General features: G+C 26.8%; 1 protein-coding gene across 2 annotated transcripts; it reads right to left on the bottom strand.

Moving 5' to 3' along the window:
- Positions 1-7,983: 7,983 nt before the first annotated feature.
- On the bottom strand, positions 7,984-11,759 carry LOC127255551 (beta-glucosidase 13-like). 2 transcript variants are annotated; one of them, XM_051281128.1, is made up of 13 exons: positions 11,558-11,759; positions 11,383-11,452; positions 11,249-11,307; positions 11,066-11,141; positions 10,889-10,966; positions 10,715-10,802; positions 9,956-10,226; positions 9,752-9,867; positions 9,449-9,666; positions 9,330-9,364; positions 9,124-9,244; positions 8,941-9,052; positions 7,984-8,470 (listed from the first exon to the last, which is right to left on the bottom strand). In XM_051281128.1, the coding sequence occupies exons 1-13, from the start codon at positions 11,666-11,668 to the stop codon at positions 8,038-8,040; spliced, it is 1,788 nt and encodes a 595-aa protein (XP_051137085.1). In that variant the 5' UTR covers positions 11,669-11,759; the 3' UTR covers positions 7,984-8,037. The 2 variants fall into 2 exon arrangements, with proteins under 2 accessions (XP_051137085.1, XP_051137086.1); XM_051281129.1 differs by having other exon boundaries at positions 11,249-11,315; positions 11,558-11,615.
- Positions 11,760-14,401: the final 2,642 nt, after the last annotated feature.

Raw genomic sequence — 14,401 nt, 5'->3', positions numbered from 1 at the left:
AAGTTTTTCACAATTTAGCAGGAGTAAAAACGCATTCCGAGTATACAACAGTGCCGTTCAGGTATATTAATTGGCAAATTAGACCAAACAAATGAAACTCCTGGTGCCTAATATTACCGCATTTATCAACCCACAAATATGACTATTTACCGAACAATCCACCAAAAAACCTAAAATATGCAACTTCGAGTAACTAAACAAAATATACATCTCCAAAATTAACAAAATCAAAGATAAAAACAGATAAAATCACCCAAAATCGGCCGAACCGGGTTTCCTGGCCAAAAATTCGAACAATTTCAAACCACCCGTTGAACTAACACAACACCGAACACCCAGGGCTCCTCATCACTAAACCGAGGCATACAAACACGGGACCAAGGCTTCTACCCCAAACAATCGAGTAAACTACGATATAAAATTCGATTGTCAACAAAATCATAAAACGAAAAGGGTTTCGACCAGACACTTACTTTTTTGAACTCCTCGTGGGGGATCGCGGCGGATTCGCGGTTTTTCTCACCATTTCGCTGAACAAAATGTCTTACTGCTGATCGTCGAGTTCGCGAGGGACGATTTCCTTCTCGAAGAACTAGGGCTTGAACGGAGAGTGAGTGAGGGGAGTTAGGGAATGTTTCAGTTTCTATATCGTGCATATTTTCTGTGATTTTTTTTTAAAAAAAATCACAAAATAAGGTACGCAGTATTTAAATGGAATTATCTAATCATATACTGGGGGTAGAGCGGGAGGTAATGTAGGTATATATTATAAAATTGGGAGTATTTATTAATCAATCGTAAGTACATGTTGCATATACAATGGTGATTGAGTAGAAAATACAAGAAGGGAGTTATAACATATCTAATCAATAAAGTAGGGACTGCAGATCAATTAATTTACAATGGGGACTGAATTGCAAGCAAAATACACTGACAGGGATTTTAGTCCAAGTCTCCCTTGAATAATTAGGTGCATTTCGTGTTGCGTGCACGTTATTCATTCTCCAAACAACCATAATATTTACTTGAATAATAATAATAATAATAATAATAATAATAACTGAAAGCAGAATATGTTGACTTTAAAATTCCAATATGTAAATAGTAGTAACGATCTTCAATCCAGATCTTTATAAAAATATATATATATATATATATATATTTGAATTAGTCTATTGTTGTGAGTTAATTTCATTCATTTCATAAATACAAATGATTATGTTGGTTTACTTCCATTTTGTACATAAATTAATTAATTATATGTAAATTTTAAAAATTTAAATTTTTAGATGAGACGATCATTTATATCATCTAATATGATATTTAAATTTTTAAGTGAGACCGTAATTTATATTATATAACATGGTATCAAAATTAAGAATCTTGTGTTCGAATCAAGTTTTGTATAGTGATATTTCCTTACACATGAGGGGACGTGTTGGTTATTTACATCATTTAATAATGTTACTCTACCTGATAATATATATTCCCTTTATCCTAATTTAAAGTATTCTTGTACTATTTTCGCATATCTCATCTTAAAGTATCACATTCATATTTTTTATTAAAAATTAATTATATGCTAATAAAAAAAAATCTTTAATTTATAGTTAAATTACAAATATACTATTAATATGCAATTACGTTATATATAAAATAAAATAGCAAAAATATCAAAACTTTTTAAACTACCACTATTTTTTTTTTATTTTTTTTTAGTGGGTAGTAATATAAGAAACTTGGGGTTTGTTTAGACATGGATTTTTGGAAATTTGGAAGTTCGGAAAAAATAAAAAAATTAATATTTAATTTGATATTTTATGAGAGAAAAAACATATTTGATGTGATATTTTTTTAAAAATGAATAATATCAAATGAATGAAAGTATATTATGTAAACAAAGCGCAAATGATTGATAGGAAGGTGCATCGATTGTAGCATGCAATGTTAAAATTATACTCCCTCCGTCCCACATAATTTGTTCCTATTTTCTATTTTCGTCCGTCTCACATAACTTGTCATTTTTATTTTTGGAAATATAATTATGCACTTTAATCGCATTTTAAAATTTTAAATTTTATAATTTTCTTAATTTTAATTAAACTATTTATTTATCTTAATCTTAATCTATAATTATTTTTACTAAATAATAATTATTTTTACTAATACACTTTTTAATTACTTATTAATTATACTTTACCTAAATTTTCATGTCTACTGTAATACACCCATATTACATAGGACGGAGGGAGTAAGAAAATAGAAACTGAACAAAATTTTTAGACAATTTATATAATTATAAGAATAGAAAAAAAAAATGTTTTACTTCTAAAAGTTGGAACAATAATTTTAATATAAGTTTATTCTTACACCAACAGACCATCTCGAATAGTTTTAATTTTGATATCTATATAGATATATATATATATATATACATATATTTTGTATTCGGACACTCACTCATTTTCACCCTTTCTTTCTTGCGTTTGCACACGCAAGTATATTGTATTCTTTTTTTTTGTCCGGTCATATTTAGTTTTTTTGCGCTATGCATGACATTAAAAAAATAAATATTTAATTAAAAAAATAAGAAAAAAAAAAGAAAAAAGTTAAATGTATTTTTTAAAATTTAATTAATAATTAAAAAATATAATAAAATTAATGATATTTGTGATAAGTAATTATTAAATAAAGAGTAATAAATAAATATTTATTTTTTTATTTTTTTAAATATAATAATATGATAAATTTACTAGAGGAATGGGATAGAAAAAAAAAAAGCAGAAATTGAATTTGAGGAAGGAATAAAATATACTTCCACCTTCCCATATCTATATATCCATTTGTTTTTTACACAGAGTTTTAGAAATATTAGTATTATATTAGGATAAAGTAGAAATAAAAGTAAAAAGACTAAATTAACCATATTAGTATTGTATGACATATTTGTAACGTTAGGTAGATAGTACAATTACTAAAAAAAATAGATATTTTGTTATGGGACGATCAAAATAAAAAAAAATGAATAAATTATTAAAGGACGGAGAAAGTATATATCTCTTAATTAATAGCGCAACACGATTTTATTTTATTTTATTTTTGGCGCACTACACTTTCAATTCATATGTTTCACGTCAAGAAACGGAAGACCATGATAAATTATGGGTGAGAATAATTATCTTTAATTAGTAAAATGATTAAAATTAAATATAAAATTAGATTGGATACATAAAATTATCGATTTTAATTAGGGATGATAATGGGTCGAGTTCGGTCAAACCCGAGACCGATCTAAATATACATTATTAAACTCGAGATTCGAATTGGACTGGGTTATATTTGGACTCAATCATACAGATCCGACCCGAGAAGACATGATGGACTCGACAAACTCGCAAAAAGCTTTTACAATTTTTAAATTTTAATTTAAAATTAGATCCAAATACAGGTCCAACATATATTAAAATTTATGTATTTTATTTAAAAATATTATAATATAATAATAAATAATAAATAAATTAAACTAAAAAATATTTTTAAATATAATACTCTATTCGTTCTATTTATTTTGTCATTTTCTATTTTGGAAAAAAATTATATGCTGTTAATCTCATTTTAAATTTTTAAATTTTAATTAAATTAATTAATTATCTTAATATATAATTATTTTTATCGTATGATAATTATTTTTACTAATACATTTTTAATTATTTAGTAACTATACGCCTTCCAAATTACCTACTGTAAATGAACACCATAGCCCAAACAAAAGGAATATTATAAATTACTTTATATATATAATAAAATATTATTAATAAATTAATCGAGTCCATATCAGAATTCGAGTAGGATCTACCGTTGGATCCACCCGACTTGGACTCGATAAAGATACACAATATTGATCCGATATCCGAATATTTGAATTTGATCTAAAATAAATGAATCCAATTCGAGTCGAATTTCATGTCTACTCGAAAACACACGTAATTACACAAAATAATAATAATAATAATAATAATAAATAAATAAATAAATAAATGGAAAGGTGGTAGTTGGAGCAAAATTGACTAACAACTACCCTTAGCATTATTTAAACATAAAACCCTAAAACACAAGTCATCTTTATTTAAAAAACAATAATAAAATAATGTTGTGGAGAGGGGCAAAAGCGCCTCTCTAGACAACTATTCAAAAGAGCCGTTGTCTATTTTTCTTTTTACAATCTATCGCAATAAAAATAAAAAATAGGTATTTTAATTAAAAATAAATAATTTTTTTATTAATGATAAAATATTTAAAAAATAATAATTAATAAATAATAATAAATTATGTATTTTATTATTTTGTATATAATTAAAAAAAAGGTAAACTGTAAATAATAATATACTTTTTATTATAATAATTATACAATAAATTTAATATATAATTTAAAAATTAAAATATATATTTAAATATTTTAAAATTATAAAATATGAATATTATTTTATGGAGAATAAAATTTTCTATCGTACAAGTAAATAAATAATAATTTAATTTGTTTATAATTAATTAACATATACTATTAACTTTATATAAAAATAGAGTTTTAAATTAAGATAAAAATATTTAATTTTTTATGAGAGAGATAAAAATTAAGAGGTTTTGAATGGGTCTGTGTATGATGTATATGTATTGTACAGATAAATTAATTTATATTTATTAAATATATTTTGATTTAATAATTTTTATTTAAAATTAAAAAAAATATCAATTTTTACAGGACGGGAAGAGCAATAAATATTTTGAAATTTAGAAAATTAAAATTTTAATATTATTAAAAATATTTATACAAAAATTATAATAATTTAAATTTAATATAAATAATTATAATTATTTTATCATAATTAATTAACTATAACTATCAATAAACATAATAAATCAATAAATATATAATTTATTATAAATATTATTACAAAATTTAAATATACCACCAAAATTGAATACTTTCTACTTAATTTGATTATTTTTTCAATATAAATTGTTTTTCTAAAATATAATCATACATTCTAATCACATTTTACAATTTAATATTTATAATTATTTTTACTAATATATTTTTTAATTACTTATTAATTATATAATATATAAAATTTTGTGCCTAGCTAAAATTGATAAATTAGCTGAAACGGATGAAGTAAAAAACATATTTTATCCGAGAGGAAAAATTATTTTTGGTCTTATTCAATATCATAATTATTAATTTTGGTCTTATTCAATATCATAATTATCAATTTTGGTCTTATTTAATTTTTTCTTATCAATTTTGGTCTCACTCAAATGAAAGTTTATTACTTTAGTCCCAAGATAGTTGACTGGATTGAACACAACCGTGTTGGAGGATTCAAAAGGTGAATGGGCGTCCCAACAGTCAACAATATTTTTTTTTGCAGTAATTTTTTAAAAATATTAAAAATTGATTATTTTTTATATTATGAAATAATTGTAAAAAATATTTTTGATGACTTATAAATATATATATTAAATAATTTTAACTAATAAGTGAAAATAATAATAAAATGACCTACAATATAATTATATTGAAAATATTATCGTGAACATAACCTAAAACATGGTTGTGTTGATAACATGGTTGTGAACATGGCCTATAACATAGTTGTGTTGAGCACAGAGCAGTGAACATAAACATGACCTGACTGTGTTGAGAACATGACAGAAATATAGCTGTGTTCAGAAGACGGGCAGGAATACGGCCGTGTTCAGAAGTGAAGAGTAATCAACACGACCGTGTTGACTTCCTGGGACATCCAGTCACCTTCTTCCGAGTAATCCAAAACGGCCGTGTTCAGTCCCAATCAACCATCTCTGAATTAAAATTTATAAATTTTTTTTTGAGTGGGATCAAAATTGATAAAAAATTTATTTTAAAAAAATCAAAAATTGATAATTATGATATTGAATAAATAATAACTTTTGTTCTTTATTCCACCACACTTGTGTCTTGTCCCAATCAAATTAAATATTAGAAAATTCTAACTCTCCCTTTAATACGGAGTGGGTCTCACAAACACACCCAATTATTCATGTCGCATCACCTTTTTCTCTGGACCATCACTAGACAACAACAGCAAATAATAATTATGAAATTCTTAAATTGAACAATCAAAAGAAAATTTATGTGTATGGTAGTATTATCTAACAGAGCAGCCAATTAATAATAGGTTCTATTTAATTTGGGATTTTTAAATTTATTTACTGTGAAATTTCTTTTTTATAAAAAATAAAAAAATTACATTGTATTGATCGTTAAAATAAGAGGTCTATATATATAGACAATACAAAGTTGAGACATAAATTTAAATAGTCTAATATATGATAAGACCAAATCTAAATATACTGAATCTAAAACTGAATTTCTAAAATATGAACAGAAACCAATTTGAGTTTAAAAAGAAAGTTGAATACAGACACAAAAGACGCAAATAAAAATAATAATTACTTGTTTGCAGTTTCTGTCGCCGTTCCACCGTGTCAAAGCTAGAAATAATATTTTTAACTGAATTAGAGTCGAAAACAATAAGACTCACAACGGAGTCAGAAACGACAGAACTTTCACTGGAGCCGGAAACGACGAGAGTACTCTCCATAAAGTCGAAAACAACGAGACTCTAAACAAAATTAGAAACAACGAAATTCTCAATGCAATTGGACATATGACTATAGAGAAACATGGCAAACCGATTGCAGACAAATACGGAGACAAAATTCTCAAATGGAAAAATAAGCAAACAAAACATTCAAATCGAAATGCAGACAGAAACTAAGACTCTAAACAAAAAAATTAATGACGAAATCTCAATTTTTTTAGACCTTAGGTACATTTCAAGTTGACAACATAAAACAAACTCGATACACAAAATAAAACAGATTGGATAAACTTAAATTTAAATATTGATAAGACCAAATTTAAATCTACTAAATTTGAAACGGAATATATAAAATATCTACTATCTAATCCTCCGATTAATTATTAATAAAAATACATATTATTATCTTATGGAGCATCGTATTGGACTATTATTATTTAAATGAAGATGCCAAATACAAAAAGTAAACAAACCCAAATTGGTCCAACACTCAACTTAAAACCTTTATGTTCAAATTGTTTAATTTAGAAAATGGCCAACCTAATTTGAATGCAAAAGAATGTATTTGATTTTTTGTTTATTACATTGATATTGTTGTATTTTTTGTTCCATTCAATGATTGATGGCCTTTTTTAACGATCCTTTGTAAATACAAAAATACACGAGTTAGTTAGAAAATAAAAATAAAAGTTCCAAATCAATAATGTCTAATCAAAACTTATACTTCTTTTTTCTTAACAAATTATTTATTTTTTCACGTTAAAAAACTCTTACAATTTATAATATATTATATAAATGTCATTATTTTTATATCATAAAGGTTAAGTTTGTCATTTTATCTTAATTTATACTCCCTCCGTCCGGCTCGTCTCATTTACATTTTGTGTATTAATATTTGAATATTAATTATTATATAAAAACGTAATACAAATCAAGAGAAAATAAGTACTTCTTATAATACTATTATAATGATATTTAAACAAAAAAATTATACAAATACAAAAATATTTTTAATATTAATTAAAATTATGCAAAAGATAATTGGACCCTCCGGATGAGAAAATACTATATATTAATGTTATACTAATATTAAATAGTTTAAGAAACGGATGAAATATTTATTACTCCCACTGTCCCATAAATATAGTATTAATTAGATTGGATACGAAATTTAAGGATATTGATATTATATTGATAGTTGGTAAAAAATATTCTCCTTGCAAGCGTGTTAGTGTAAAAAGTAACGACAATTGTGTAATAAAAATGAAAAAATAGAATTAGTTTTATGATGATATGGTTATTTATGAAAATAAGATTATTGTTTTGAGACCGAAAAAAATAATAAATAAGACTATTGTATTAAGACGGAAAGAATATTAAAAATAAATTAAGGTTAAAAGGTATGAACACATACACTGAAAATTAGAAAAATAACCAAACAAACAGATAGATAAACCAAACACTCTCTGCTTTGTGGTTTACGGGTGAGACGAACAGATTCAATTATCTTTTCATCATGCCGATGGAAGAGCAGTAGTAGATCGCGGCTTCGGCAACATTTTCCTACCCGGCGACAGACTCCTTCGAGACAAATTCGAACAGCTTCGGATAACATTGTTCGTGTCCCCCGAACAGCAGCTGTCTTTTCTTGCGGATCATTCTTGGTCAAGAATTTGGCATACCACTTGGCTGATTGTTTAAGGTATCGTTTTTGGTTGTCCAAATAGTCGACGTAAACCATGCCCATTCTAACGGTGTATCCACTATTCCATTCGAAGTTGTCGCACCAAGACCATACGAAATATCCCTTTACATTGACTCTATCCCTACATGAAAGAAAAACAATCTTAAGGTTGTTTTTTCTTTGTTCTTTTAATGACGTAGGAATCAGTAGTCGCTACTTTTTTTTAGTGCACTTTGAATAAATTTTCAGCCGAATATAATAGTCTGGCGTAGAGGGATTTTGAATCCATGACCTCATGGCCCCTCACAGTACTACTAGGTCACCCTTACAAGACATATTGTTATGGCTGCGAATCAGGTATGCTGATTTGATCAGATCAATATATCAAATAAAGATATATTTATGATATAACATATGCTATATTATAATTTAGCATATGATATTTTATAACACATCAAATGCAGTGTTATGTAAAAATATATGTTGTATATCTTTATGTGATATGCTAACTCGGTCAAATTAGCACCATGCTGATTTAATTGGATCAACACCTGGTCCGCGCCCTATTGTTATTACTTGATAAAAGAGTGAATATATGTAGTGATAACTTACTCTTTGATTGCTAGGAGTACATTTTGAATATGGTCACGGAAATAATTCTCACGCCACGGATCATTGCACGCCTCCTCTGCAGTGAGCCTTCCATCATTCGGTTGAGTCACACCTGAAAAAAAATGTCAAAAATATGAAAACACAGTCGAAGTTACAGATAAATTTTATTAAAGCTAGAATTACCATTTTCGGTAATGTAGATAGTCGGGAGGTTGTATGTGGAGTTTTCATATTTATTCTTCATGTAATTCAACAGTTTTCGGATTCCCCATGGGACTATGTAAAGCCAGATCGAACCTGGAGCCTGAAGCACAGATCAAGACATAAAGAATTAAAGATTATATCGATCTTCATCAAAGTATTAATTATTCCATTAATTGGTAGCTTACCAATGGACCAATTTGCTGACATCCATCTCTTTCAACTGAGAGCAGAATATTTAGATCAATTATTCATATCTAAAATGTAATAAACAACAGAGTCTGCAAGAATTGTGTCGAAAACTTACTTAAAGTCGAGACTTTCTGATCGAAATCGAAGGGAGTTGCCTTTGTAGGGTGTGGATTATCAGCTACATAGTAGGATGTGTAATAATTTAATCCTAAAAAGTCGATGGAGCCTTTGAGCAGCTTCGATTCTTCTTCAGTAAACGGCTTCAAATTTTCAGGTGAAACAAGTTCTAACATTGATGCTGGGTACTGACCCCCCAACACTGGCTCCAAGAACCTACATCAATTTAATTTAATAATATGATTTTTTTTTAAAAAAAAAAAGTATTTAATTATAATTAGAGAAATTAAAGGTTAATCACCATCCAATTTGGAAGTCGGTTGCTCTTTGGTTAGCTGCAATGTCTTCTGGTTTATCAGAGTAAGGCTCATTCCAGTTGCTGCTAATGATCATTCCTATAATACCTTTTTGCTGTTTCTGTTATAGTTAACCAATAATTTGAGTCCCCCCAAAAAAAAATAAAAAATAATATGATGATGTTAATTGAAAAAATTAATATACTAACTTGAAATTTGGTTCTGTAAGATTGAACTGCCTTTCCATGAGCAAGGAGCAAGTTTCTTCCCACAGTGTACACTTCTTGAATGTAATTAGAATGAATTAGAATGTCCTCTTTGGTGCCATATTGGAAAATAGGTTGGGGACGACTAGGAGCATAAATCCCAATAACATATCCAAAGGTAGCAAACATATATGCTTCGTTCAAAGTTACCCATTTCTTGACCCGATCGCCAAAATGCCGAAAGCAAAGTTCCGCATAGTCTACATAATCCTTCCTGAAATGAGGAACCAAGAATATTGTGACTAGGATCAATGATCGAATAACAATAGAAACACATAAAAAATACAGATTTACGTGGTTTACCAACAACGGTGTTGTTGGCTAAGTGAAAAGGGGACAGATTTATTGAAGATGGCTAGGTTACAAATTACATATTTCATATCTTTAAATTTATTCAAATAAACTAGGGGTAAAGGGCGTTTGGTACAGAGAAATGGAAGTATACTTCCATTTCTCTTGTTTTATTTACGAGGATTTGTATTTTTTTTTACATTTCTCAATTGAATTATCTATTTTATCAAACAAAAGAATTAATTCTCTTTCTCTATAGAATTCATTTTCTCTGTAATTATATTTTGAACTATCAGCCAACCCCCCCCCCCCACCCATGCCAAGGGGAACTTCGCCCCCAGCCAAAGGGAAATTGATCATTTTCAAGTGTTTTCATGATGTAATGAAGAAGAGAAATGGTTCACAACTTACACAATGTTTTCACTCATAAATCCACCGTACTCTTGTTGCAAAAACTGAGGAAGATCCCAGTGAAACAAAGTAACAATTGGTTCGATACCTGCACATATTTAATGGAAATGAATGCAGAGAGAGAGAGAGATTGAGGGAGAGAGAGAGACAGATATTTGTCATTAATTTGGACACCTTTGTCGATGAGGGAGTTTATCATTTTATTGTAGAAATCGACTCCTTCCTGGTTAATTCCAAGGCTAATTTTTCCCTCTAATTAACAAATAAACATCAACCAACAAACATGTGAGCTTCGATTAGAAACAAGATTGTGATTGAGCATGTGTAGCTCATAAACTAAAAATAACGTACTAGGTAAGACTCTGGACCATGAAATTGAAAATCTGTAAGAATCCAGACCCATGGCTTGCATCATCCTAAAGTCATCCTGTAATCAGCACCGCTATCAGAGAAAAAATATCTATATACATATCTATATATATACACATATATATATAGAGAGAGAGAGAGAGAGAGAGTGGACAACTTCAGAACCTCATATTTGTGATACATATCAGCAGCAACATCCCCACTGGATCCATCAACAATTCTATCTTTAACCCTTCAAGGAAATAATCAGTATACATACATACAGATAGATACAGAAAATTGGAGAGAGAGAGATGAACCAGGGGTCTGCAAGGCGAAAACATCCCAAATGCTTGGGCCTCTACCTCCTTCGCTCGCGGCTCCTTCAACCTGAAAAGTAAGAAAATATATGAATTAAAATGGAAGCCCTTGTTGAACTTGTCTGAAGAATGATTGAGAATTAAGGATGCTCCATAGCCATAGACATAGACAGACCTGGTAAGCAGAAGTTGAAGTCCCAAAAATGAAATCAGAAGGGAAATCATTGCGACTGATGTTCGTGAATTCTGATTCCACCGACACTGCAGAAACGCCATTTCCAGACATTATGATGAGAAATTCAATAAAGCAATGAAAGAGTGGGGAACAAAAATTCTTGAAAAATGCAATTGCATAAAAGTTGTGATCACTTCTATTTATAGCCTTTTTTTTGAACTAATTACGTCTAAATTTGATTACTATATAGCTAGTATTTCTTTGTCATTACTCTTTTAAAAAATCTTCTAAATCCTTTTTAAGTATGGCATGTCAAAATGCTGAAAATTGACATACAGTGAAATGATAAATTTTTACCCAATGACTATGGTGGGCAAAAAAATTTAATCAAACTGTAAACCGAATCGAATTTTCGGTTAATCGAATAAATTCGGTTCGAATATAAATACTGCATATTTGATATTTGTTCGATTTAGTTTGGTTTTTATTTTTGATATTTTTTCGGTTCGATTTCGGTTCGGATATTTGAAGTATTTGTAAATATTTTGATTTAATTAGAATTTTAATATATATATTTTTTTAATTTCGAATTATTTGCAATATTACAAATATTTTTGGTTAATCGAAAATTCAATTAACCAAAATTTTCGGTTCGAATATGATTTGCAATTTGGGATATTTGTTCGATTCGAATATCAAATATCTGCATATTTGCAGATACACGCGTATAACCAAACCGCGACCACTCCTACTAATGACTTCATATGTATGAAAAGAAAAATGTGAGAAAGAGAAAGAAAGAGAGCATAGAGACAAGAAGAAGAGAAAGAACAACAATAAATACAAAACCGCAAAAGAGAGAGAGGAGCTTTTTTTGTACTGAATATTAAAGTCACTTGAATCAGATGGTGAGACCTGCCAACAATGAGCCATTACAATTGCTTTAAAATATATATTTATCCGTTCAATAACAAAATATTAATTTTTTTATTTTAATCCATTTTATAAAAAAATATTTATTTATTTTTTTAATAATTTTACTATCTATCTAACATTACAAATACCTTCACAACTTACAATATATTACACAAATATTATTACATTTATATCACACGTACTAATAAGGTTATTTTAGTTATTTATACTTTATTCATACTATATCCTGGGACGGAGGAGTATATATATTGAATTTGCTTTTCTTTTTTTCATAAAAAAAAATTATTCTCTTTCATCCTGGTGCAAAGTAATCATTTATTTTTTCACGTAGATTTTTTAATATTAATATTATAATAAATTGTAGTAAGAAAACAAAAATAATCCTATTACTATTGTATAATATAAAAGTAATGGCATTTGTGTAATATAGTAGAAGTTGGAAAAATATTTATTATGTTAGGGTGGTAGTATAATTACTAAATTAGGAAATAATAATACAAAAATAAAAAATGACAATATTTCAATAGGACGAAGGTAGTATACATCTTTTTATCTAAAATAAATAGAGAATCCTATTTAATAGTATTAAAAATAATACTCTCTTCGTCCACCTCTAAGGGTCACAATTACTTTTTGCGTAATTGTCCTTAAAATTTAAAATATTCTTATATTTGAATAATTTTTTTGTACAATATCTTTTTATTAGTATTATAAGACACTGATGAAAGTATTTTTACAATTTTTTCTTAATTTATACTACGATTTTGATATAATAATTAATATATAAAAATCAATACGTAACAAAGTAAATGAGACCTTTAAAGCTGGACGGAAGTAGTATTTAATGTTAAATATTGATTTTCTTTTCTTTCGTGAGATGTAGGATAGAAGAGGATGGGGCAAACAAACTGATCATATCGGGAATGTTTTTTTTTTTTTATTGGTTTTGATGGAGAAAGTATTAAAAATAATATTTTATGTTAAATATTAAAAAACCGTGAGGTGTCATATAAAAGAGGATGGGGCAAACAAAATTGATCATATCGGGAATATTTCTTTTTATTGATTTGAAAAAAAAAAAAATTGGTTTAAGTTTGATACTAAATGAGATATTTTATAATAAGAAAAAATATATTTTTTTTGGATTAGAAACTTGGGATTTCGTGGCAAAAGAAACAAATTCATTATTTACGTTAGAGTAAATTATATAAGACTCTCTTATGTTTTTAGTAAAAATGCATAAACAAATTTTGCTTTATTTATTAAGTGAAATTTTATTTTTTTTAAATGTAAAATTTGCACAAAATATCTTCTTCATCCAAAACTAATGTTTGGTTTTAAATAAAGACTAAAATTATACAAATTTTATACAAATAAAAAAAATATATTTAATAATTATTTTGAAATAAAATAAATAAATAATTGATTGTTTTTAAAAAAAAACCTATAAAGATAAATAATTCATCAATTATTCATTTATTTATTCAAAAAAATTAATAAAATATTTTATTTTTTTTATTTGTATAAAACTGCGTAATAACTAAATATGAATGTTGAACAGAAATGATGTTTCGTATCATTTTTACATTAACAAAAAAAAAAGATTTCATATAATAAATAAAATATAAAATATTTTGTATATTTTTCTTAAAAATATAAGGAAGTGTATATAATTTACTTTTACATTAATGTAAATTGGCGTACTATTTCTATCATGTAAATTAGTATATTTTTTGCATGCCTGGTATCTATGTTATGGTAAAGATATAAATTTAAATAAAATATAATTAGTAAGTAATTAAAAAATTTATTAGTATAAATAATTATTATATAATAAAAATAATTATAAATTAAAATTAAAATAATTAGATAGTTTAATTAAGATTAAAAAAATTATATATTATAATA

The sequence above is a fragment of the Andrographis paniculata genome, unplaced genomic scaffold, assembly GCF_009805555.1.
Source record: "Andrographis paniculata isolate CXL003 unplaced genomic scaffold, ASM980555v1 Contig54END, whole genome shotgun sequence".
Taxonomy (NCBI): Eukaryota; Viridiplantae; Streptophyta; class Magnoliopsida; order Lamiales; family Acanthaceae; genus Andrographis; species Andrographis paniculata.
This window is presented reverse-complemented; position numbering and strand designations above follow the sequence as displayed.

What these genes read in the sequence shown, in the direction of transcription:
- LOC127255551 (XM_051281128.1), bottom strand. Translation starts at nt 11,668, where the DNA reads ATGTCTGGAAATGGCGTTTCTGCAGTGTCGGTGGAATCAGAATTCACG. An exon ending in CTTCAACTTCTGCTTACCAG is followed by an intron (nt 11,453 to 11,557) that starts GTCTGTCTATGT and finishes CTTACTTTTCAG; the next exon opens with GTTGAAGGAGCCGCGAGCGA. An exon ending in CTTACAGAACCAAATTTCAA is followed by an intron (nt 9,868 to 9,955) that starts GTTAGTATATTA and finishes TAACTATAACAG; the next exon opens with AAACAGCAAAAAGGTATTAT.